Raw genomic sequence first — 24,516 nt, 5'->3', positions numbered from 1 at the left:
CTCCAATACAAAACTGTTATTTATTGTATTGTTGATGGAATTATTGTTTGTTGTGTTGCGTTTGTTTGGTAGAAGGCAAAGAAAGAGGAAGGTTGTGGAGGGGAAAAGAAAGTTTGAAAGAATTTCCAAATAAAAGGCTTCGGATATCGATGGTGGAAATGGTAAGCCCTTGTCAACTAGAGAAAAAAAATGGAGCTAGGAAGGAGGAATACAATAATACAGTTACAGCAAAGTAATCCTGACTAGGTGAGTATCAATGTAAAATTAATTGTGACTCATGAATTATGAATTATTTGTTAAACTTGCTATATGTAGTAAATATCATGACATTTGCATTCATCAAATATATATATAACTTATAGAATTTTACAAATTGATGATCTCAAAGCCAACTTCAATTGTTCGTACTTAAGAATTACTCAGAAATTATATGGAGGAAGAACTACCTACACGTGCCGCATCTAAGCATATGATTCATTGATACCTATGCTTCACATCTACCCAGTAGTATTCATTTCCATTTTTAGCCAACCAAAGATCTTCTTCCTTCCTTCTTCCTGTTATTCCTTCCTTCCTGGGTACTGATATCCCTATCCCTATCCCTAACTTCGTACTTATTCATTCCTGACTCTATTCTCCCAAAATGGATCAAAAAAATGTTGATTACTCTCTTTACCTTGTGACAGATTCTACACCTACTATACTTGGTGATAGAATTCTTGTTGATGTGGTGGATGCTGCAGTCCGTGGTGGTGTCACGATTGTGCAATATCGAGACAAATACAGCGATACAGCGGCCCTGGTTGATACTGCGAGGAAGTTACATGCTGTCACACAAAAGTACAATGTTCCACTTTTGATCAATGATCGAATCGATGTTGCTCTTGCAGTTGCCTGTGAAGGTGTCCACATTGGTCAGGATGATATGGGTTAGATCCTCTGTCACGAATAAAGTGATAATGCCATTGATTCCTCATGTCTCTAACTTTGATCCAGATCTGAAGACGGCAAGAGCACTGTTGGGCAAGGATGCAATTATCGGAGTAACAGTGGCCAATGTCCAAGAAGCTTTGACAGCATCTAAAGATGGTGCAGATTATCTAGGAATTGGCACAATGTTTGCCACACCAACGTAAGAACAGCACGGCAATACGACCTTGAGTTTTAGATTCGAGAGCTATAAGAGATCGAGTGGTACCTTTGTGCCAGCATAGATTTACAATGCGTAACCTTGTTTAATGGGAACAGAATCTCAATTCAATCTTCATACCTAATCTATTTGCTTAAATCAATGAAAAGTATTCTGATGGATTTCGAAATAGGAAAACCAACACCAAGGATATTATTGGAACCGCAGGCACGAAGGAAGTTCTGCATTCTTTGGAACAGTCAGGAAGCCAAGTGCGAACCGTAGCAATAGGTGGCATCAATTCCTCAAATCTACAGCGTGTCCTGTATCAGTCGGCATCAGAGGGCAAGCAGCTTGACGGGGTGGCCATCGTCAGTGCAATCATAGCAGCCCAAGATGCTGAAAAGGCTGCCCGCGAGCTTGCAGAACTTATACGGACCCCGGCTCCGTTTGCTCTAGCACACTTGCCGCATGATCAAAAAATAAAAGACCTTCGCGAAGTTTTGTTACAGGTTCCAGGTATTATAGGAGATGTTGCTAAGCAGACGCCTCTATCTCATAACATGACAAATCTCGTGGTTCAAAACTTTGCTGCTAATGTGGCTCTCGCAATTGGTGCCAGCCCTATCATGGCAAATTATGGAGAGGAAGCGGCAGATCTTGCGAAACTTGGAGGAGGTTTGGTTATTAACATGGGAACGGTCACCCCGGAAGGTATACAGAATTACTCAAAGGCTCTAAGAGCATACAATAACGCAGGAGGACCAATTGTGCTCGATCCAGTGGGCTGCGGAGCTACTGCTGTAAGGCGGTCAGCAGTTAAATCACTTTTAGCAAATGGTTACTTCGATGTCATCAAAGGAAACGAGGGAGAAATCAAGACTGTATTCGGATCACTTATTCAGCAACGAGGCGTTGACAGCGGCTCAAGTACATCGAGTCTTGCGGAGAAAGCTACAATCGTACGTGATTTAGCATTGAGGGAGCGCAATGTAGTACTCATGACCGGGGCGGTTGATCTTTTGAGCGACGGAGTACGTACCTTTGCAATATCCAATGGACATGAAATCTTGGGCAGAATCACGGGAAGTGGTTGTGTTTTGGGTACTATCATCTCAGCAATGTTGGCAGTCAGTCGTGGAGATAAGCTTCTCGCTGTTCTTTCGGCATTGCTTCACTACGAGATTGCAGCCGAGGTTGCAGCTGTTCGAGATGATGTGAGAGGTCCAGGCACATTTGTTCCAGCGCTGATTGATGAACTTTATGTTATACAAAAGGCAAACTCTCAGAATGATTTGCGGTGGCTTGAAAGAGCGAGAGTTGAAACCTTTGTGTGGTAATATTCTCTTTAAAAAAATCATAAGACTGTGTTCCCGTAGATCTAAAGCCCTGTGCACCTGACTTTCTCAGAGCCACACTAAAAGCCCCTTGATCCGGGACGAAGTGCCAATCGCGCTTCGTTCCCTTAGCTCCACATCCTCGGCTTACATACCCCACTTACCCCAGAAAACGCAATAACACTCCAACAAGTAAACAAATCCTTCACATTGCAAAGATGATAGAACATGTAGGAAAACGTCTGAGTAAGTTCCGTCCCTCACTTCTAGCTACCCAATACTTACGCAACTCAGCCAGACCTGCCCTCTTGTTTGTTCCCTATTCTCCAATCACTCTTGATCCCCACTCCCTTTGAATCCCTCCACTAACCCCCCCTTTCCAAAAGTATTTGCGACATCCAAGAAAAGTTTCGAAAAGCGATATGGGAATATGAGAAAGTGTGCGTTCATCCAGATTCCCTAATCTATAGATCCTATCACTCACTTCTCACCTCAGCATCGCGACAACTCAAAAGTTGATCAAAGCAAGTGATATACTTCATATTCCCATCTATGCTACCACACAGAATCGCGCACGACTAGGTGAAACGTGCGCTGAGCTTAGCATCCCCAATGCCGTTGAGCATGCAGATAAAACGGCTTTTAGCATGGTATGTGAATTCTACAATAATCATATATGGACCTTGCATTGTGAGCTTTTGCGTCGATATCGTCCTTCCATGACGTGAAAAGATATCGTTGGTGACTAACTCATGATTCCAACCCAGTGGATTCCATCGATTTCTCGACATTTCCATTCTGCTACCCCAGCCGAAGTGATTATCGTAGGCATTGAATCGCACATCTGTGTTACACAAACGACGTTGGATTTGCTAGCCAATGGGCACAAAGTGAGTGCACTTGGTGATCACAACACAGGGGACCTAACAACTCGCATAGGTATATGTATTAGCCGACGGAGTGAGTAGCTGCAACCCGCAAGAAATACCTATAGCTCTTGATCGGCTGAGGGCTGCTGGTGCTATTGTGACAACCTCGGAGTCGATCATGTATGAGATTATGGGTGATGCTAGGTATGCACCTTTTTTGTTTCTTTGTAATATATTATAAATGAAGCCAAGCTAACTCCTCTAGTATTCCCGAGTAAGTGATATGACCTGTTCCTCGGCCTGTGATGTGATTATTGGATTTTTATTGATGCCTCTTTTCGTAGGTTCAAAGCAATTGCTACTCTGGTGAAGGAATCTTCAGCGAGTACAAAGGATGTCATGAGTACTCTTCTCAGTAAGATGTGAAAGGGGTTTCGAGAGATTGCAAACATAGCATCAATAATTTAAGATGTGATATAATTTAAATTTGATTATCTGAGCACTAAGTAGTCAAGTACATAACAATTGTTTCGCATCATTTTGCTCGCAACACGTGCCTATTTAATTACACATCAGGAGTCTGTGGGGGCGACAGAAACCTTCGGCTTGCTGGAGTTCATCCATGCGAAAGCTGAAGCACCGCCTACTGGATTTGAGGATCGCGGAATGGTTGTGATCACTTTAGCACTCTTCTGATCCTCTGAACTTACTCTCTTTGGTTCCCAACGAAGCTGTGATTTATCAGTCCCATTGGGTTGATCCTTGCGTTTGAGATCAGCCATTGATCTTGCAGGTGCCGGTTCGTAAGATACACCTGTTCTCGCCCCAGACGATGAACGACTAGCAGCTAGATTTGTCGGAGACGAAATGGATTTTGATGGTTTTAGCACCTTCATACTTCGACCTCCGCGAACTGCTCTTTGATACCCACTCGTAGAATCACTATTGTGATCAGCATTCAGTGGTGTACTGCCTTGCCGCCATGAACCCCAAGTCCCTATAGAAGTTTCACGTTTGAGCGCATCAGCTGCATTCGTGGACTCGACTTTGTTTGCATCTGCCACGCCCTGGTCCGATTTGTGTAAATTTTCCGAGTCTGAAGTATTACCACTTCTCTTCGTATAAATCTCAGCTTCCGATATGGGGGGAGTACTGTGAACAGGCGATGAAGACGTGGCGGCAGAGCTAGTTTGTGGGTTTGTAACACTTTCAGATTGGTCATCTTTGTCTGTGGGCTTGACATGATCAGCACGTGACCCATCAACTACATCACCTGCGTTCGTAGGTTCAATCTTGGATCGCTGTTCACTGGGTGTAAAAGGAAGAGCCGTTGCTTTGAGTTCATTTCTTTCAGGTAGGATATTTGCGGTGCACAAATTCTTGAAGAGAAGTTCATCTTCCGGTCGCACGAATGGCACAGACAGTTTATTACGATCATCGCCGAAGAGTGTCATGAGGTTTTGCGAGAAGAGTATATCCGCGTTGTGCGCACGTAGAGTATCACTACCAATAAATACACGTATTGATCTTTTAAGATCGGTAAAGGGTCGTTGATTCATGCCAATTACCTCGAAATCTGCTGTGAGAGTCGGTAAATGAGGGCCGGGACTATTGACTCTAGAAAACGATTGTGTTATAATTGCTTCCGGAAGATACACAGGGAGTCTGATAACGTAACGTCCATTTGTTGGATCCTTTTGCATTTGATTTATTAGGCCAAGCTCTTTTACAAGCGAATAGTCAAGGATCGATTTTTGTGAACCTGTACAAATATCGGCATATAGGAGTGCACTGTGAGAAAAGTTGACCGTAAGCCAGCATCTGATGATTGAAGGTACTGAGCCCAGAATAAACAGACCTGGAGGAGGGTCCGGTATTTCCAAGGGTGAATCATCGTCCGGGTTCCCGATCATAAAATTGGTATCCAAGCCTAGGCTGCTTGTACGTCCAGAGGGAACAGAATGGGTGGAGTGGACAGAGTGACCAGCAGAGCTATGCCTTCCGTCTGACTTATGCGATGAGGAACGCTCAGTCATAGGATGACTGCCAAATCCACTAGTCGGGCGAGCGGGACCAAACTCTCCTGACGCCCTTGATGCTTGTGCCCAATGTGACCCCTGTAGAGCGCTCACGTCGAAGCGTACACTGTTAGCTCTCGAAGTACCTCTACGCACTGGCTCCTCGTCGTTGTCTAGATGGAGACTCCCAAGTAAATTATGCTCTTCTTCGTCATCAAAGTCATCGAAAACATCCGTGGGAGAGTTGTGAACAGGGCCTATAATTCAGTATGTTAGTATTTTAACCCGCCTTGTGAGGATCAAGTCTAGCACATACCTTGTTGAGGAGTACCGCTCAAAACACCAGGAAATGGCGAATTTGTACCCCAAACAGATTTGAGAGCGGCATCGTCCGCTTGGCGCTTCTCCAGTCTCATGAGGCGGTCGGAATGGTTGATTTGTACGGCTTGTACATGCTTCACGTCCATTTGAACATGATATAGTTCTTCTCGTGAAGCCGGGAACTGTGAATCCATTCCAATCCTTTCCTTGTAACCCCCAGGGAAGTTGTGTTTTCAAGTCTCACACTTGATGGCATGGGAGTAATTTTAAAGGAAATCGACCAATGAGGGCCACCGCAACAATGCCGTGCAATTATCCCCAGACGCTCGTAATTTATCGTCTGATGAGAGAGATTGTTCCAATCCAACCGAGGAATATCACGAAATGTTTAGCACCTGGCCAACTGTGGAAATTTGGAGGAAATTTCAGCTCTTGTATCTTGTGCTTAATGCCAACGAAGTACACAACCGCTCTTTGTGAGCCTCCCCCACGGCATCGGCCGACGATTTGATATTTGAGACACCCTCCTGCCTATATGATCGATGAATACCTGATCTCGCAGATTTTGTTTTGGAACGGAATTGGCTCTGAAATGTGGACGAAGGTTCTTTGAATATTGTCGTGTCTAGCTGTTCTTTGAGAGTCGTGCAAGTATCAAATGAGGAATGTAATGGTGGTTTGCTTCGTTGCAAGTCTGTGCTTCCTGGGATTATTGTTTGATTCGCAAGATGGTGTCGTATAGGTTGAACTGAAGGAGATCGAAGAGCTTCCCAGCAATTACGTTTATTGTTTGCCTTTTCGCAGATAATTTGTCGTTTGCTTGTTGTATGTCGTTGCTTTGCTCTTTGAGGAAGATTGGGATCGCAGTGGGGGTAAAGTAAATACTAGATGTGCAGTAAATCGATTTGAGTTTGCCTTTTGAAAATGTTTAGAAAAGTAGTAGGTAGTATCAAAGCTGATTATTATGAAGTTGGTATATTGTATGTTGTGTATTAGGAGGTCAAATTATCAATCAATAACAAGTTGTTGAGTGTGATTCGGGTTTGGATCAAAGGATGTCATTAATCGCTCTGGCGGTAGCGTAGCTGGTAGGGTCCTTTAATTTGGTTGCGGTAACCCTATAAAATCACAAGGATAACTAACCTTAAGTGGTATTCATGCATTTTCGGCGCTAAGTGCCCTGACAGTCTAATACATGTTATACAAAGGTATTCCACAAGCAATATGAGCTACACACAATGGGGACTTCTAACCCAAGGCATTCCAAAGATTAAATTTCGACAATCACCTAGTAGGTGGCTAACAATTATCCTGGATACTGGCTCTCAGCTGACTTCGTGATTGAAGCTTCTGCAATTCTTTTGACTAATATAGGCATGCTAAGTTACTTTCGTTGTTCCTTTGATTTTTTGAACGCCTTTCCGTGAAGCGAATCCTCCCTCAATCAATCTATACTTAATAAATAGGTGAGCTGTCTCTATCAGATCTAAGGAATCTAGAAGTCTTCCTTGCATGTATATTCTGTCATAGAGAAGACCGCCTACACACCTTTCTATACACTATTGTCATGCATGCATTCCGTTTAATGACTGAATTTAGGAGCTACTGTCCACTGTTATCATATTGTTAGCCTTATCAACACTATATCTTGAGGGAATGTTATATAGCCTCCTAGAGAACACATCTAGGAGCTAGAAGAGAACACAAACGGTATACTTACGTGTGGAAATACCCAGCTGGGGCTATCCAAGGGCTCTTCTTTCCACTCTTTTCCAACCAATGGTATGACTTCGTTCAAGAATACTCTGTATCCGTCACTAGAAAGATGAAGACCGTCGGTGAGAAGTGCCCTCATAGCCTTATCATCCCCAGCACGTTTGGTGCCAATAGTTTCTAGGCTGCCAGTATTATCTGGACTCAACTCTACTGCTTTAATCAAAATAGCCTTCCATAGATCGACCAATACCACGTTTTGATCTTTCCATCCATCGGCGATTTCTCTAACTGCAGCTGCATATTTGGCTGTGTTATCCTGTGACCGCGTGAGAGAAGAATACCCCTTCTGGAGGTCTTGTTCCTCAAGCTGAACTTCGTTGATAGGCGGTGGTGTAACTAGTAAAATCGTGGGGCGTTGTGCTATGGAACTCCAATTTTTGAGCAGGATCTCAATGTTTTTCTTGTAATTTTCCAATGGAACATGTTGACCCGTGGGACCATCCGGTAGACATGCATCATTCGCACCGAACAGGACGAGCTTACAGCACATTCTATTAGTATACAGAGAAATGGCCTAAGGATAGCCTCGCACCAATAACGACGAGGCTTGAAGGGGAGTATCTATCAAGGAACGAGTCCTACATGGCAGTTTTTGACGTACCAGATAGGGAACCTTTGCAGTGGTTGGATCTGGGACGAGGTGCTGATGAATCTCAAGAGCATTATCGGTATTATACCCGCTCAACCCATGGTTTATTATCTGGAGCCGCCTAGAGCAGTCTAAAAATGGGTTAATGAGTGACCAGATGGTTCTAGTTTGGAGCAGTGAACTCACGTTCTTCAAGACCCGCAGTAAAGGAAAAGCCATCCCGCAGATGACTTGAGAATTGAACAATGGAATCGCCCAATAGAATAAATTGGGGGTACCCTTTGAAAGCCATGTCAAATGTCGTACGGCAGACGTTAACTAATGTTTAGGTGAGAGGGGTTTCTTTTTCTATCCCTATTAATTCATAGCCGCATCGGCTAGTTTCAACACGCGATAGCGGGAATGCAGTAATGCAGCAGTGCAGCAATAGGAAGCCAGGGAAGAAGACGAAAAGCGATATGCAGTTCACGAAACAATCTTGAGAAACGGACTGTCTACAGAGGTAGTATTCAGTCAGTTGTAAGAATCGAAACAAACACCAATAGAAATTAAAAGCCTCAAATGCACCCTGACAGATCTGTAGTCTCTCCTCAATTGATGTAATGTGCGTGCGATGTACGAAGTGGACAATTCTGGATATTTTGTGGAGCTTAAGTACTAGATAGGTAGTACTTTGTAGCTCTCTGAATTACTAGTGGGACGGGATGGGATGGATGATGGATGATGGATGATGGGCTCATGGATTTTGACGCGATATTCGCGGGAGTTGTATTGCGAGATTGCCTACTTTGTACGCTCAGCTATCATGTTACCCTGTAGATTTCATCCCCACAGGTTAGCTCTTTCATCAATCGTATCTCATGGAGTATGGATTTTCCAGAAAGTCATACTGACGACCCAGTAGGCCCTCTCAGCTAGCTATCGACTATTGGGTGTCTCGGTGCGGACGGAATGGTATGCACACCCAAATCGAATATCCTCTACTTTTCCGATGTCATGAGTGACACTTCCTTTTTGATGCTGATGCCGACCGATGCTGATGTTACTGCCATCTGCTACCTACTATGATCCATCTCGTAAGTATCGGTAGTTCACGAGTCATTGTAAGTATTGAATGTTTTATAACTCATCATGCTGATTGGCTAGATCCCGAAGAGAGGTTATCATCAACTTGCTTTATGGCTTGCGGAATATAAATTGTAGATCATAAGGAATGAATGCACTCATGCACTCACTCGTATGTTTCACAGCACTTGTGACTTTCAAGACGGCTTCCAAGAAAGCTGTATTACCTAATAAAGTATTTACCTAGTTGGTACCTAGTACGATTACTAGGTAGCACCGAGGCACCTTCTCATTTTCATGAAGCTTATCGAGCCTTATCGAGGCTATCCTGCCCTGCCTCGAGCCTGCATTGCAAAAGCTATCTTAAGCGCATTAACCGTATCATTTCCCATAATTATTCCAAACTTCAAACTCCAACTCCCACTTCTGCCTCTTGGTTCCGCAATTAACCATCAGAATGCGTCTTTGACATTGATCTTCTCATCTTTTCATGTTTGCTTGCTTGTGTTCATTGTTTCCCGTCAGACTTTTGGCCCAGGAGTTTCTATTCTTGCACATCGCACCTACACCGATTTGATCATTGAATATTACGACATTATTACATCAAAAGCAAACTGCAGCAGGAAAGTCCGACCGCTCAATATTAATATCAATTCCAAACTTCCAAACAATAAATTCCAGGGTTCAACTAGCCTCGAAGACCCTTGTTTCTCCTCCACATTTCATTTGATGCTTCTTGATTCCGCATTTGCTCCAATTCCCGATCTCTAAAAGTCAAAGCCACTTCCAACGCCAACACTCCAACTTCCTACTTGAATCCCAAGAAAATTTCCAGTCTTCGTCAAATAGTGTTGCGGGTGATAATATTGAGAAGCGATCTTCTGTACATCTTCAGCTTCTTATTTATCATTGCCTCTTGCCCTTCTTTCGCAGTTGCATATCGTATCTCCCGCTCTTGCATGCGAGCTTTCAGATTCCTGCCGTTGTGTACCGTGTCGTCATTCCAGAACGTCTATCTTCATGAGATGTGTTAGGTGACACACCGAGACATTTCCGATATGAAACCTTCTAGCAAGAGCCACATTGGCGTCGACTTTACAATGTCGTCGAATGTTCCACCTGAATCGAGGGACTCGTCAGCTCCACCTTCACCTACAGCCATGAGAACTCTTCAAAGATCAACAAGTAATCTTTCCGACGAGCGAACTCCTCTACTACAAAGTGCCGGGCGTTCTCGTATACGTCTCGGTGGCGCCGCGGAGATCAACCGCCCATATCTACCAAGTCATCATAGTTTCTCTGGCAAGTCTTCCGTCTTACCACTGTTTATCAAGCTTCAGCTTTCTCCCATAGTACTGAGCATGGGGCTAATTGTATATAATTAACAGGTAGTTTAAGAGGTAGTCGGCATCATAGCCGTGCCGGATCTTGGGGCCAGCGTTTAGTCACTGCATTAACTTCAGAAAGACATGGACCCAAGGACCAGATGCGAGAATCCAAAAACATGTCGACCACAGACGATAGAGTTTGGTATGATCAATTTACTTCAACAGATTGGGTTCATGACAGTATTGCAGATGCATACCGAGTGAAGGGACTCCGAAGTAGGAAAGATTTTCGAGGTCGAATCAAGGCGTTTTTTGATGGCACACAAGGTTGGATACTGAGTGCCCTAGTTGGATTCGTGACAGCTACAATAGCATATACCGTTGACGTCTCGGAGACTCCTATTTATGACTGGAAAGATGGTTATTGTCATGATGGATTTTTCATGAGTGAAAAGGTTTGTGCAATTTTCATCGACTCCCTTGATTATTGGATATGACGTTTGAACTTGTCCACCACAGCTTACAAGTCAGATTCGGCGACATTAACGCGATATGTTTTCTGCTTTGAATCACGGGAGAACAAGTAAACTGACTATTGACAGAGATGTTGCCCTGACGGAGACAAATGTGATACTTGGAAATCTTGGTCCAATTATGTCGAAATACCATTTTTCAGTGAGGAGTTAACGGAGTTCTTTATTTACGTTTTACTTGTAGTCGCGTTTGCAACAGCAGCATGTCTTTTGACCTTGACCACCAAAACGGTCGTACCATCAACATATCAACTATCTACGTTGGATGAAAACCTTGGTGCTCTTAGTCGACATGACTCCCAGGCGCCAGTCGATGGTAACACCAGCCCGAAGAACACGCTGGGATCCGAGACGAATGCTCCGATGATCTACTATTCGGCCGCCGGCAGTGGAGTGGCTGAAGTTCGCGTAATTCTTAGCGGTTTTGTTTTGCATGGATTTCTTGGCTTTAAGACTCTACTCGTCAAAACACTCGCTCTGATATTGAGTGTAGCATCTGGGCTAAGTTTGGGAAAGGAGGGCCCTTTTGTACACATTGCAACTTGTGTGGGCAATATCGCATGCCGCTTATTCTCCAAATACGATGACAATGACGGAAAACGCAGAGAAGTATTGTCTGCGGCCGCGGCTGCAGGCGTTGCGGTAGCTTTTGGTGCCCCCATTGGCGGTGTTCTTTTCTCTTTGGAAGAAGTGGCGTACTTTTTCCCAGCTAAAACATTATTTCGAACCTTCTTCTGCTGCATAACAGCTGCACTGACGCTAAAATTTCTCAATCCTTATGGCACCAACAAGATTGTTATGTTCGAAGTTCGCTACTTGACGGACTGGAATTTTTTTGAACTCGCCGCTTTCATCATGGTCGGCGTACTCGGTGGCATAACAGGCGCAACATTCATCAAGGCATCTAGGTCCTGGGCACAGTCTTTCAGGAAGATTGAGATTATAAAGAAGTGGCCTCTTTTTGAGGTCATGCTTGTTGCTCTACTAACGGGTCTCGTCTCCTATTGGAATCCGTATACGAAGATCCCAGTAGCTAAATTGTTGTTCAACTTGGCTAGTCCTTGCGATACTGATAAATCAGATAGCATGGGCCTTTGTCCCAGTAGCATTGATGAGATATTTCCCATCATTGGACAGCTAACTATTGCATTTTTCATTAAAGGTCTATTGACGATTATTACGTTTGGCATCGTAAGTTCAACTGTTACACCTTCTGCACAACTTATTCGTAAGCGAGCACATGGCTATCCACTAATACAATGCCACAGAAAGTTCCTGCAGGTATATATGTTCCATCGATGGTTGTAGGCGGCCTACTCGGCAGGATCGTCGGTCATTTGGTGCAATGGCTTGTGTTGCAATTCCCCCATGCTTCTATATTTGAAAGTTGCGCTGCTCATGAGAGCGGAACATCTTGTATCACTCCCGGTGTTTATGCTCTCATTGCTGCCGGTTCTACAATGTGTGGAGTAACCAGATTATCCGTGACTTTGGCAGTTATTCTCTTTGAATTGACGGGCAGTCTCGATTATGTTTTACCATTTTCCCTCGCTGTTTTGGTCTCAAAATGGACAGCAGATTTCATGGAACCTCTGAGCATATACGTAAGATCATTCAATGATAAGTGTACGGAGGAAAGACTGACTTTTCCAGGATTTATTGACCAACCTCAACGCTTACCCATTTCTTAATAACAAGCATAAGCCGATATTTACCTCCGATCTTGCAGATATTGTGCCCCGTGTTCGGAGAGAAAGAGTTATTGACATCTCAGTCTCCCCCATGATACCTGCTAGCAGCCTGCGCCAGAAGTTAGAGCTTTTGCATCAGGCCGGGGAGGTTGATGGTGGATTGCCAATCATTAGAGACGATGTTCTTGTCGGTCTAATACCGGCCCCCGATCTAGAATTCGCTCTCGATAATCTTGATAATGAGCCAGGTACCTTGTGCCTCATGGCGACCATCAGCAACTATGATGACTCGGATGAAGAAGAGCATGTTGATCCTACTGACTTCACGCCTTACATTGATCCTGTAAGCAAAATTCAACCTCTGTTCATCCTCAAATCCACTGCTGACAAAGAACCAAAACAGGCACCGGTAGCTTTAGATATTCGTTCCCCAATGGATTTGGTCTACGAATGTTTCGTGAAACTCGGCTTGAGATATGTTTGTGTACTGAAAGATGGCCGTTATGCCGGATTGGTAAGAGTTATCCAACCTCCACACACTTAGCGTGCAAGCGACCTGACCATACACAGACCCACAAGAAGACCTTTGTCAAGTACATGCGAGAATTGGAAGAAAGAGATGGGCATAATTGATTTTACTGTTGTATTGCGTTTTAGCGTCGGGAATAGGAATATGCATCAATTGGGTGGCGTCTTGATCTGATTTTGGGGAGTTTGAATATCCAATACCCTGGTGTAATTCATAGAGCAATAGCATCTGAGGTCAATGCCTGTTTTACAGGCCTGTTTGGGAGGTTGAGTCGAAGAAGAGATCATCATAGAGTCTGCCGTACATATTAGACATAATCTTTATCTTCATCATCTTGAATTATCTGCTTTAAGCTCAGCCATGAGTCCTCCTTTATCTCGTTTCTTCGAATCTTCTTGCAACCTCTTTGTGATATATGCAGATATATCCTTGACCTTCTCTAGCGCAATATTCGTACATTGTAACAATTCCACGGCATCGACTACTATACCACCAAGCTTGGCAATTTGACAAACTTCCCCGTGACGATTCATACTGATCGTGCAACTACCCTCTCTTAAATGTTCCTCCATTAACGTCGTATCAACCAATCTAGTCTGTTCTTGACCCTTTCCATAAAATGAAAATGTCACACAGAGTGGGAAATGTAAAAGACTCAAAGGCACAGGTTCTCGCTCTGCTAGAGTGTAGACAGTCACCGTTTCCCCTTCCGTACTTGTATCTGGTTTTCTAAAGTGTTGTAATGCAGCTATTATAGCAATACAGGACGCATCAATGAGATTTCCGTCTTGTGACAGAATGTGAACATCTGCTCGAACTGACCAACATTTCTGACCAGCGATGAGACAAAGAGATTCGGTATCGAGGGCTGCAGAACGTCGCAAAGTTTTCTCGAGAAGGCGAGAGAGCAATACTTCTTGTTCGGTTGGACGGTTGGTTTCGAAAGCGGGTGAGGCCATAGGTGAAAGCTCCGTTGTGATGGTGAAGATGCCATCGAAGGGACGGTCCGGGAATGGACTTGTTACTTCAGCTGTGATATTGACGAGCACCCTAGAGAATTATCAGCCCTACTAATGACCGTTGAAAAGATCGCTTTCAAAGCAGATTTTTCAAAGATGCTTTGAATATGCATCTCCTGTAATCGCATCTCTTACCTTGTCTTTCCTAACCTCACATCTGCAACACCATATTCATCTCCAAACTCTAACTCTAGAGCTCGAAATTGATCAAAGCTTCTTCCATCAATTCTCAAATTTTCTTTGAGAGCCTTCGAAAAGAACTGCTTTTCATTGATAGAAGGCTCAACTTCTCGAGGCATCTCGAATTACTTATTGACGTGAAAATACACGCTGAATGGTTGCACGGATTACATTATTCCCCAAGATTTCTTTTTGCCAGAAACTGTAAGGCGGTGAGCTTTGATCAGACTAGCGCAGCCTTATTTGGCATCTTCAAATGTAGGTGGTCTATCGCGTCTGGCCTTCACCTTATCTTTTATCAAACATTGATTTACATTTTCCACAGCAAACAATATGACTACCGGTAAGCCCTTTTTGACAAAATTGTTATTTTTACTTGGGAATCACTAACGAACCTTCTAGCACATAGACCTACCTTCGACCCAGTAAGTGAAATTCCATTGCGAATTGTAGACAATGTTTCTCATGGAAAATAGGCAGTGGGAAAAGAAGCACAACGAGGCCCAGCCTACCATCAAAGATTACTTCCAGCTCACACACAACTGAAATTCCGGTACAAACCCTTGTTATTTTTGTTTGGGAAATTTGGGGTTAATTGAGTTATAGAAAGCCAGGACAGGGAGGAGATGCGGCAGCCGCAGTCAGAGACCTTCGAGCAGAATTATTACAAGCAGAAGCAGCACATTTCGCTAAAAAGAATGGAGGATCGAACGCTGTAATCGAAGATGTACAGTCCTCTACAAACACATCCAAAAGACAACTCGAGAATGGCTCTGTGGAGGACGATGAAGATACAGAAGCAAAGAGGCGGCGCATTCTAGAAGAAACTCGAGATATAGATGCCGACTCTGACGATGCTGGAGGGAGTGATAGTAGTGATGATGACAGGTTCGCCGAATATTTACAACCCTCTTGAAAAAAGGCTTACATGATGTTAGCGATGACGACGAAGATGAGACTGCGGAGCTTCAACGGGAACTTGAAAAGATTAAGCGCGAGCGTGCCGAGAAACGAGAACAAGAGGTCAGATTAAGCTTTTCAAAGCTGCCAAATTTACCACTAATTATGATGCTCTAATAGGAACGAGAAAGACTAGCGGCTGAAGAAGCGGAGCGAGAGCATGATATCGCTCTTGGCAATCCATTGTTGAATGCCAAATCTGACTTCAACGTTAAAAGGCGGTATGTTAGGTGTGAACAAGTTTCGCATGCGGTATCTGCTAACTCAAGATTACTAGATGGGACGATGATGTCATTTTCAAAAATCAAGCTCGTGGAACCGAAGATAAAGGCAAAAAAGAATTCGTCAATGTATGTTGTACCAGTCATGAAATTACCTTCACAGGATACTGACCCAAATCTTAGGACCTGCTACGTTCCGATTTCCATAAGAAGTTTATGAGGTATGTTTGGATGTTTGAATCTCAACCCAGCGGCAATGGTAGCAATCAATCAAATAAGACTAACATGTTGTAGCAAATATGTGAGATGATGGAGTCATTGTGCATCACAATGTAGGGGTACAATTTGGAAATTAATTCTTCCGGACGAGACTCGGATATGTAGTATAGAGGGCGAAGGGATTTGGCGTCATGGTTGCATGGAGTATGGTCGGATGTTCTAGCAGTATTGCCCCAGTACATGAATGAAATTGGATCTTGATCAGCCTCCTCTTTGATTCGTACTCAAGTCATGACTGGGAAGACCCTTTCTTCCGTTGGTCCTTTTGAACGAATTCATGGATGTGATTGCATCTCACTAGTTACGGATACAGCCAGCAGAAAAGCTTGTTTTTAAGTGACATATTGATGATTTGTGGCTGACTAAGTGGATTCTACCCCGCATCTTTTACATTCTCATTCCACACATGTTGTTGTTCCAAACTATTCATTGGTCAGACCAAGTTCTTCGCTTTTATTACCAGCACCGCCACAGACGTAACCTGTTTTGATCCGGTTCGACAATGATGATGCATTCTCCTAGTGTTCTTTCACTCCGACGTGGGTAGAGAGATGTAAAGTCAGATCACGATATAGTCTACTAGAGTGAAAACGGTTTCTCAAAACTACCGATCTTGTTTTCTTGGTACTGCCATTGCTGCATTCGGGTGAAAGCACGTGGCTTTTGGAACAATCTATCCTTGTTTTACCATTCCAGTTGACGTCTGTCATGTATGCCAACTCTTCCAAGCTCTCACAGGGTCTTTCTTTGAGGGTACCCTAGTAGGCATCCTTCAAGACCGGGACTACCTTTCGATTTGATCATCTCATGACATATTAGCTCATCGACGAAATGTTATAAGTAGCCCTCTAATATCTTCCCATTTTCTACGTATCAAACAAACATTCAACCTCACAACTAGCTTCTACATAAAAATTCGGCAACAAAAACAAAGCAATTTAATCATGTCTACATACAACAACGACGATTCCAACGACACCACTGGCCGCCGCGGTGCCCCTTCTAGCGCAGATGATTCGTTCGCAAATACCACAGGCGGTTTCGGGAATGAGAGCCGCGGCAATAACACCAGCGCCCGAGGCGTTGGAGGCACCGGCACATTTGACGATCAGGATTCTGGAGCATATGGAGGATCTTCTACTCAAGAAAGCCGCGGTTTCAACACCGGAAACTCTGTTAGTTACACTTACAGTATCTTTTTCGACTATTGCTGATATGATATAGGGAGGACTGAGAGACAACGAGTTTGGCTCAAGCAACTCTAAGTATGGAGGAGATCTCGGCGATGACACCAATAACTTCGGAACTGGTAGAAGTGAACGAACTTCAGGATTAGGTGACAATGCCTCTTCTGGCTTTGGAAATACTTCAACCTCCCGCTCTGGCTACGATGATAACACTTCGTCTGGTTTTAAAGATTCGGGAATTGGTGGAGCTTCCTCAGGTTATGGAGACAACACCTCTTCAGGTCTTGGAAACTCTTCTACTTCTCGTTCTGGATATGGAGGAGACGAGTCAACTGGTTTGGATAGTTCAAGATCAGGCTATGGAGACAATACCTCTTCTGGATTCGGTGATAAGACCTCTACTGGCTACGGAGATAGCGCTTCGAAATCAGGCTATGGAGACAACACCTCCTCTGGATATGGCGACAACCCTACCTCTACTCTCGACTCCTCTCGCACCGGATATGGTGAGAATACATCCAGCGGCATCAGTGGAAACACCGACTCATATGATTCCAACAAGACCCGCTCCGGTAATGCCTACGGTTCCTCTGACAACACTGGCTCGCGCGATTATGATAACACCTCAAGCTCTAACACTGGAAAGACTGGTGATTCCACCATGGGCAAGATCATGGAGAAAGCTGGACACGCGCTTCACAAGGAGAATTTGGTCGAGAAGGGCGAGGCTAAGCGTGCCGCGGCTGGAAGTGATGATTACTAATTCTTGGTCTGCAATGATGAATCAGGAGGGAATGGATAAATTGGTATATTGTCTTGTATGATAGTTTGCTTGTTTAATTTTAGCAGATATGAATTAATGATTATTTACTTTTCGCGCATCTTCATTTTCCAATCGCATATTTGAATAGTACTTGCATTTTACTTGACACGGCTTATTGTCATTCGACAGTGATCGTTTTCCTGTACCAAGTTTCAGGGGCTTTTTTGGAGAATCAATTTGATCACACAAAGCCCTGCATCTTGACGCAATATATTACCCAAGAAAATGCATCACCACCGTTATTGTGCATGCATAAGTGCATTCATTCACATATTTTATGTAAGATGTGATCTACCGTGCATGAAGAGAATGCTGCATGCATACGTCATCAATCTTGTCGTAGTTCTTTGAGCGTGGAATTTACATGTGGTGTGATTTACAGGATACTTGATTGGATGGTAGATTTCATGAATGGAGCAACAAGATATCAGATAGTTGACTTGTTTAAAAGAGGGATGTTTGAAATGTTGAAACGTATTACCTTGTCAGATGAGTACAAAGTAGTCGAGAAGTTGGCGCGATTTTAAATAAGTGTACTTGAGGGGATGCTCGGCTAAGCCCCTTCATTTCATTGGCATCAAGGTTAGAAGTAGTATGGGCATTAACAGCTATATTTGAAATAAAGTTAGATGTGTTGATGTCTGAACGTGGAAAGTAATTCTAAACATTGATAAGGCCAACAAATCAAGTCCAAAGTGATGGAAGCAGTGGATTGATCCATTTTATTCTCTTCCGTCTCAAAATTATTGTCATTCAATTTCGCTCTTTGCTGCCGTTCCATTAATATAACTATCACCTCATATATCTTCATCACATCATCAGCTTTTTGACTGCCACACCCAACATTATCACAATCTACTTCTAATCTCTCCCAAACCTCCACTCATGTATGGCCCAACATCTTGAGTTTCCCTCCCAAATAGTATCTGGTCTCTACCGCCCCGTGTACTCCACCATCCGACACATAAAGCGCTCCTCTCAACGTCCATCTCTCCACTCTCTAAGACTTCCCAGAATCTTGCTTTGCATCGTTCTCTCATGTAATTATCTTCGATGGAATTCAAAAGGTCAGCTGATATTGGTAACCATGCTTGTAGAGTATCGAGGGGAAGATTGGGTAATGCATCAAGTAGTGTCAGCATAAGGTATGCCTGTTCAGAGAGAGGCGTCTGACTATCTTGTTGGCTGGCGGTGTCTCTCATATATACAGATTGTGGTAGTGACGATGTAGGCGCATGGGTTGCACGGTGATGGAGCATTTCTAGAAGGGTCTCGGCTAACATTGGCTCCGCGGTCGACAGTGGTGTAGGCGGAGTAGTAATGTGTATTAAAGACTTAAATGCGTAACGGAATTGTCTAGGCGACAGGTTGTTCGGAAAGGAATTAAAGAGAGCATCAACGTAAGTTGGTATGAATCTAGCGGTCAATTTTGTGTTTTGAGGGGCTGAGAGTACTGCAAGAACAGCGCTGTGAGCAGCCTCAAAGATTTCCAAGAACCCAGGATGAGCTGTTGGATTGAGATAAGGGGCTGCCACACTAATGATTAAACTTTCGTTGTCAGGCGGACTAAGAATATCTGTCAAGTGCTCGCAAGTATTAAGATAAAATAGATCATGATTGCGCTGCAAAGGGTTATTTGGAATCTCGCCAGCTTGCGTGGGGTATATAGCTTTGAGAAGCTCTCTTGATTCGAGAGGATAATTAGATAGGATGTCGATAGAAGACAAATTAACGAACACATATGCGGAAAAAGAATTCGAGCCAAGTCGAGACGAAATAAAGTGAATGTTCCCAAGAATGATAAGGGTTTCCGAAGCTCCTATCGGGGCAAGGCGTCTTGTCGAAAGGATAGGGTCAAGCATAGTTCTTCCCATAAGACCTTGCAGAATGACAACGGTAGCAAACATAGCGCTCTTCAATACCTGCCATAAGACTGGTGTGGTCATTTGGAGGGTTTCGGGAGTTAGAAAAGCCGCCTCCTCAGATGGATCAATTTCCGATAACTTGTTCCTCTTCCAGCCTTCTAGAAGTCTGCCCGAGAAGGAAAGAAGATGCTCTCGAATTTCTATTGCGAGTAGAGGGTTGGTCATATTTTCGATTGCATGTGCGATAAGCCTCGAAAGTGGCCCCATGGACGACAGTATCGGGCTTGATGCCTGCTTTTGTAGTTGTATAAAAGAGGAGGATTTGGACGACCAATCGAACTTATCTCCCGGGACTTGTTTGACATCCGCATCAATGTATTGCAAGAAAATACCGTCCTGATAGCCCTCCAATGCAGTCACCGACCGTACCATTATCATGACTAAACTATCATAATTCAGACCCGCACGCACTCCGTCCGATAACAGGGGAAATGCGTGATTGAGAGCTAACACGATGGATTCTGCAGCAAGAATCCCGTCTCTCATTGGATTCTCCAGTGCTAAGTTTGCCGCCGTTACTAATGCTCGCTCGAGTGTACTCCTAAGACCGCTAGAGAGCCCATGCCTTCCTCCATTTTCCATGCCTAGTAACACGCCAGCGATTACGAGAAGATGCTGCCATCTTGGCGACCTTTCATCTGCACCCTTGATCACTGATCGAGCCCAATCATCAGAACCAATCCCGCCTCCTTTCCGAGGTTGGTATGCATCGTACGGTGGATGCTCGTTACGACTTTCTACTTCGTTTTTGCACACCGTGATGGCAGCAGTATTGAAGACACTGATGATTCGGAGGCAAATTCGTAGACCATCGGTATTGTTCCATATAGCAGGCGCGGTAAGGAGATGTGATGTTAGAAGACTAACGTTCAAAGGATTCGTAAGAGTGGTAAGTAGAGAGGTAGTTGTCCCAAGGATTCTGTCAGTTTGGGCTGGGTCAGGCACGCCTTGGTATGCGCGTAACACAGTCGTAAGAAGTCTATCTGCCGGCATCTTAAACTACCCTATTTATTTTGGCAGGACTTCAAATCATTGTGATGCTCGTATTGAGATATAATATTTAGATATTAAGGGTGATATGTGATGGCTGATGTGTTAACGATGGAATGGAGCTCAACAGCCGAGGTATATCAATTCAGCCTTGTGTTGCGCACTGAAGGGTTCACAAGGCTAAAATGTAAAGTATAATTTCTAGAGTTACACTGCACCGTCGCATCGCGTTAAACGACTACAGCTTCCATACATTCCATTTCCTTACGATGGGCTTTTCGCCCCAATAAATTATGTCCCTTTTGAAGTGAGTCGCAGTACGACATTAAGAGGAATAGTTATGCTAATTGAAGTTCGCAGCACTCGGATCGATAACCCGGCACCTCTTGACTACTCCACGCCGCCATTTCCATCACTCTATTGGCCTCTCCATCCCAAACCTGGAGTCCCAAACTACCTATACTATGCTCATGACATTTGGCGATACACTTTACTATGGACACTCATTGTGTACGGAATCACGCACATTGCTGTAGCTGCCTGGGCTGTTGCAATGCAACTAGGAAAGGGGAAAAACGCCTGGCAATATGCTTGGATTATACCACTGGTGTACGCTTTAATAGCTGGAATTGAAGCCTTGCTGGCGGGAAGTCTAGTTGGTTTGATGTGGGTATCGTCTCGCAATTTACGTAGGAGCTTCCTTTTTTTTGTTGCTAATTCTGTCACTCCTAGACTCGGTGCCATTTACAATGCAGGTTATTTTCAGATGTCAACGTGGATTCCGTTCATATGGGCATTGATCAATGTTTTAGTCTTGATTATATCTTCTTTCGCAATACAGGGTGGTCTATGAGGCATCAAATATATTGATGATGCATGCATCTTTTGGAAGATGAAATTAATATGAGTTGGAGCTCTATCCCCCTCTGAGCAATCAGGACTTGAGATTTGGATCTGGTTCTTTCGGCTCGATCTTTTTGATGATTTTCGCTGGATTACCAGCTACGACATGAAAATCGGGAACATCTTTCGTCACGACACTCCCAGCACCCATGGTACAACCTCGACCGATGGTTACTCCAGGGCAAACTGTAACACCGCCTCCGAACCACTGGGAAAACGTTAGCATCGATGATACCTATCGGTAGTACACAGGGATTGAGCTGATGAATAATATCGATATCGCGTCAAACATTGTCAGAAGTACGTACGCAGTCTTCTCCAATTGTTATGGGTGCCCCAAGCTCCGGGCCATTAACACCATTGCGAAGGAAAGGATCTAATGGATGCGTGGCAGCATAGAACGAACAACCTGGCCCAATTAGAGTACGAGCTCCTATCGTGATCAGACAGGTATCGAGAAATACGCAGTTAAAGTTGATGTAGACTCCTTTGCCAATCCTGTGGAGGATTAGTACTTTCTCAGAATGCGGTTTCGCAGTTTGAGGCCTACCTCAGATTGATTCCATAGTCTACATTGATTGGGCCATCAATATATGGTTCATCTCTTAGGATTACGAAGTCTTCCTCATCTGTGGCTCCCACTGGAGGAAGAGGAGTCTTGTCATTGATGATGCTGGTATTGTTAGTCTTCGTACTGCCACTCAGGTAGAAATGAATGCTTACTCTCTCCACATCTCTGCCAGCTTTCGTCTTGGGGCATCAGCGGCATCGTTGAATCTTTTGCAAGCCCAATGACATCTTATAGGAGATCAATTATCAGCTGTAATCGGGGAAGTGACTCTGTTCAATGGAGTATCTGATGGGTGTATTCCTGTTTGTCTCTTACCTATTTCGCTTTTCAGTGAGGTTCGGTACGAATGCATAATAGAGCTCCCCATTCATCATCTTAGTTTCATTTTCAACATGGTCAATGGCCTCCATGATTAGATTATGATGTGGAAGTGTAGTGTTAATAGGTAGTCAAATGATATTCAATTGATGGAATGTTTGGGTCAGAGATGAAATCTGTCAAAACTGGATCTTAAGTGAACATGTCACGTCTTAGCTTTCTTACTGCCGAGCTAAACCAAGAGCTCCACTTTGCCTGACAGTTGGAAAGCGTTTCTAGCACTTCCCGAGGTCGTATGCGGAATACCTTTCTGATCTACTTACGGGATTCGGTCCTCGGAAGATACGAGATCGTGGTGGGGGTGGCTGAAAGAAAGGGCTTAGCTATTTCATAGGGAAGGGGAAATGGATACTCAAGTAGATACCTACTGGTAGGTGGCATTGAGCTTAACTTAGGGAGTTTATAATGTAATTTATCAGCATGTGGGCCATATCAGCATATGGGCTACTTTCATCTCAATTTATACTTTTTTCTTTTAATATATGTTTTATTAACAATTTATAATGAATTTGAATAATCAAGAAGCTTATATACTCCTTACTATCGAAGCTATTCAAAAAAACAGAAAACTAAATATTCAAAAGATTATTAAAATATATAATATTTTGTATATAATATTATAATATAGAATTAATTATTTTATTCTTTATATAGAATATTGATATAAATCTTATAATCTTTTAAAATTAAAAGAGAATATTATTATTGAATATATATTCAATATAGATTTGAAAGGATTTTTATTTAAAATTAAGAATATAGAAGATATAATAAATTATATTTTTGAATTAAGAAACATAAAATATATTAGAAAACTTTAAGTATATTGATTTATAAAATATTGAATTGAATTAAAGATATATTTTAATTATATTTACAATTTTCAAAAAGTTTTTTATAAAGATTCTAAGTTTATTAAAAACTGATTTCAATTGATTGCAAATATATAAACAAAATATAATATTTTAAATAGAGATTTCTATAATTTCAATAAAATAGACTTTATAATAGAAATTATAAATATAATTATAGTTGTTATTAATATTGAGAAATATAGTAGAAATAAATTAGTATAATTAAATAATTAGAAATAAATTATAATAATAGTATATAGAAATAAAGAGAATAAAATTATTCCTTTATTTTTAATAATTTAAGAATAGATTTATTTCTTTACTTAATATATCAAAAATAATTTTTTTATAAAATAAATTATTAAATTCATATTTAATAAATAAACAAATAATAAAATAGATTTAGAATAACTGAAATATTTTGATAAATATATTAAAAATCAAAAAAAGAGTAAATATCAAATATTAATATTAAATGGATATAAAAGTTATAAGTAAATATTATCTCAAAACTATTATAAAGAAAATGATATTAAATATATATATTTATTATTGTATTCAAGTTATTTAATTCAATTATTTGATATAGATTATTTTAGTAATCTGAAATATTTATATAATGTTTAAATTAATAGATTTATTAAGGTATATATTAATTATATTTCGAAAATTGAATTCTTTATTGCTTTTAAAATTGTATATGAAAAATCAATTACTTTTTAGAATATAAAATTAGAATTTCAAAAAATAGATTTAATATTATTTAATTTTGAAATTATACTTTTGAAATTAGATATTCGAATTTGTATATTTACTTTTCTCTTTTTCGATTTAGATCAATAAATCTTTCAAATTCCTTATAATCCAATTGAAGCTTTTTCTTAATTAATATTAGTCAAATCTTGAATAAGTTATTATTAATTAAGTTTCTTTATACCTTTATTTGAGATTATATTAATTTTAGTTAAAAATATAAAAAAATTAGTTTATAAGAATATACTTTTAAATATAAAGGTTTATATATTTTGAAAAATAAATAAG

At 42.1% G+C, this 24,516-nt stretch overlaps 11 protein-coding genes across 11 annotated transcripts; 6 read left to right on the top strand and 5 right to left on the bottom strand.

Moving 5' to 3' along the window:
• Positions 1 to 643: 643 nt before the first annotated feature.
• Positions 644 to 2,469, top strand: EAE97_011220 (uncharacterized protein; the record flags this gene model as incomplete). Its single annotated transcript, XM_038881735.1, has 3 exons — positions 644 to 929; positions 997 to 1,132; positions 1,323 to 2,469. The coding sequence occupies 3 exons, from the start codon at positions 644 to 646 to the stop codon at positions 2,467 to 2,469; spliced, it is 1,569 nt and encodes a 522-aa protein (XP_038727467.1).
• Positions 2,470 to 2,684: 215 nt separating this feature from the next.
• EAE97_011219 (uncharacterized protein) lies at positions 2,685 to 3,761 on the top strand (the record flags this gene model as incomplete). The annotated part of the gene is made up of 8 exons (XM_038881734.1): positions 2,685 to 2,712; positions 2,761 to 2,776; positions 2,853 to 2,906; positions 2,963 to 3,116; positions 3,234 to 3,356; positions 3,406 to 3,539; positions 3,601 to 3,609; positions 3,680 to 3,761. 8 exons carry the CDS (start codon positions 2,685 to 2,687, stop codon positions 3,759 to 3,761), a joined length of 600 nt encoding a protein of 199 aa, XP_038727466.1.
• Positions 3,680 to 6,718, bottom strand: EAE97_011218 (uncharacterized protein). Its single transcript, XM_038881733.1, has 2 exons — positions 5,670 to 6,718; positions 3,680 to 5,610 (listed from the first exon to the last, which is right to left on the bottom strand). Exons 1-2 carry the CDS (start codon positions 5,866 to 5,868, stop codon positions 3,908 to 3,910), a joined length of 1,902 nt encoding a protein of 633 aa, XP_038727465.1. The 5' UTR covers positions 5,869 to 6,718; the 3' UTR covers positions 3,680 to 3,907.
• Positions 6,719 to 6,844: 126 nt separating this feature from the next.
• On the bottom strand, positions 6,845 to 8,829 carry EAE97_011217 (uncharacterized protein). Its single transcript, XM_038881732.1, has 4 exons — positions 8,226 to 8,829; positions 8,052 to 8,170; positions 7,395 to 7,928; positions 6,845 to 7,286 (listed from the first exon to the last, which is right to left on the bottom strand). Exons 1-4 carry the CDS (start codon positions 8,329 to 8,331, stop codon positions 7,257 to 7,259), a joined length of 789 nt encoding a protein of 262 aa, XP_038727464.1. The 5' UTR covers positions 8,332 to 8,829; the 3' UTR covers positions 6,845 to 7,256.
• A 1,333-nt stretch (positions 8,830 to 10,162) lies between these two features.
• EAE97_011216 (uncharacterized protein) lies at positions 10,163 to 13,289 on the top strand (the record flags this gene model as incomplete). Its single annotated transcript, XM_038881731.1, has 7 exons — positions 10,163 to 10,410; positions 10,497 to 10,887; positions 11,035 to 12,156; positions 12,234 to 12,569; positions 12,619 to 12,999; positions 13,060 to 13,170; positions 13,227 to 13,289. 7 exons carry the CDS (start codon positions 10,163 to 10,165, stop codon positions 13,287 to 13,289), a joined length of 2,652 nt encoding a protein of 883 aa, XP_038727463.1.
• Positions 13,290 to 13,514: 225 nt separating this feature from the next.
• Positions 13,515 to 14,608, bottom strand: EAE97_011215 (uncharacterized protein; the record flags this gene model as incomplete). The annotated part of the gene is made up of 2 exons (XM_038881730.1): positions 14,340 to 14,608; positions 13,515 to 14,235 (listed from the first exon to the last, which is right to left on the bottom strand). The coding sequence occupies exons 1-2, from the start codon at positions 14,501 to 14,503 to the stop codon at positions 13,515 to 13,517; spliced, it is 885 nt and encodes a 294-aa protein (XP_038727462.1). The 5' UTR covers positions 14,504 to 14,608.
• A 109-nt stretch (positions 14,609 to 14,717) lies between these two features.
• EAE97_011214 (uncharacterized protein) lies at positions 14,718 to 15,875 on the top strand (the record flags this gene model as incomplete). Its single annotated transcript, XM_038881729.1, has 9 exons — positions 14,718 to 14,727; positions 14,787 to 14,809; positions 14,861 to 14,937; positions 14,991 to 15,272; positions 15,323 to 15,407; positions 15,465 to 15,565; positions 15,622 to 15,694; positions 15,749 to 15,786; positions 15,860 to 15,875. 9 exons carry the CDS (start codon positions 14,718 to 14,720, stop codon positions 15,873 to 15,875), a joined length of 705 nt encoding a protein of 234 aa, XP_038727461.1.
• A 913-nt stretch (positions 15,876 to 16,788) lies between these two features.
• Positions 16,789 to 17,794, top strand: EAE97_011213 (uncharacterized protein; the record flags this gene model as incomplete). The annotated part of the gene is made up of 2 exons (XM_038881728.1): positions 16,789 to 17,019; positions 17,069 to 17,794. The coding sequence occupies 2 exons, from the start codon at positions 16,789 to 16,791 to the stop codon at positions 17,792 to 17,794; spliced, it is 957 nt and encodes a 318-aa protein (XP_038727460.1).
• Positions 17,795 to 18,702: 908 nt separating this feature from the next.
• On the bottom strand, positions 18,703 to 20,772 carry EAE97_011212 (uncharacterized protein; the record flags this gene model as incomplete). The annotated part of the gene is made up of 1 exon (XM_038881727.1): positions 18,703 to 20,772. One exon carries the CDS (start codon positions 20,770 to 20,772, stop codon positions 18,703 to 18,705), a length of 2,070 nt encoding a protein of 689 aa, XP_038727459.1.
• A 290-nt stretch (positions 20,773 to 21,062) lies between these two features.
• EAE97_011211 (uncharacterized protein) lies at positions 21,063 to 21,622 on the top strand (the record flags this gene model as incomplete). The annotated part of the gene is made up of 3 exons (XM_038881726.1): positions 21,063 to 21,076; positions 21,130 to 21,435; positions 21,502 to 21,622. The coding sequence occupies 3 exons, from the start codon at positions 21,063 to 21,065 to the stop codon at positions 21,620 to 21,622; spliced, it is 441 nt and encodes a 146-aa protein (XP_038727458.1).
• Positions 21,623 to 21,703: 81 nt separating this feature from the next.
• Positions 21,704 to 22,653, bottom strand: EAE97_011210 (uncharacterized protein; the record flags this gene model as incomplete). Its single annotated transcript, XM_038881725.1, has 5 exons — positions 21,704 to 21,880; positions 21,981 to 22,170; positions 22,223 to 22,345; positions 22,396 to 22,470; positions 22,559 to 22,653. The coding sequence occupies 5 exons, from the start codon at positions 22,651 to 22,653 to the stop codon at positions 21,704 to 21,706; spliced, it is 660 nt and encodes a 219-aa protein (XP_038727457.1).
• Between the last annotated feature and the right edge of the window lie 1,863 nt (positions 22,654 to 24,516).

Source organism: Botrytis byssoidea (genome assembly GCF_014898295.1).
Source record: "Botrytis byssoidea strain MUCL 94 chromosome Unknown BBYS_034, whole genome shotgun sequence".
Taxonomy (NCBI): Eukaryota; Fungi; Ascomycota; class Leotiomycetes; order Helotiales; family Sclerotiniaceae; genus Botrytis; species Botrytis byssoidea.
This window is presented reverse-complemented; position numbering and strand designations above follow the sequence as displayed.

Bases quoted from the DNA above. Each gene is read 5' to 3' on its own strand.
- EAE97_011218 (XM_038881733.1), bottom strand. From the start codon at position 5,868: ATGGATTCACAGTTCCCGGCTTCACGAGAAGAACTATATCATGTTCAA. The intron at 5,611-5,669 runs GTATGTGCTAGA...ACTGAATTATAG, and splicing joins GAGCGGTACTCCTCAACAAG to GCCCTGTTCACAACTCTCCC.
- EAE97_011217 (XM_038881732.1), bottom strand. From the start codon at position 8,331: ATGGCTTTCAAAGGGTACCCCCAATTTATTCTATTGGGCGATTCCATT. The intron at 8,171-8,225 runs GTGAGTTCACTG...ACCCATTTTTAG, and splicing joins TACTGCGGGTCTTGAAGAAC to ACTGCTCTAGGCGGCTCCAG. The intron at 7,929-8,051 runs GTACGTCAAAAA...ATGTGCTGTAAG, and splicing joins CTGCAAAGGTTCCCTATCTG to CTCGTCCTGTTCGGTGCGAA.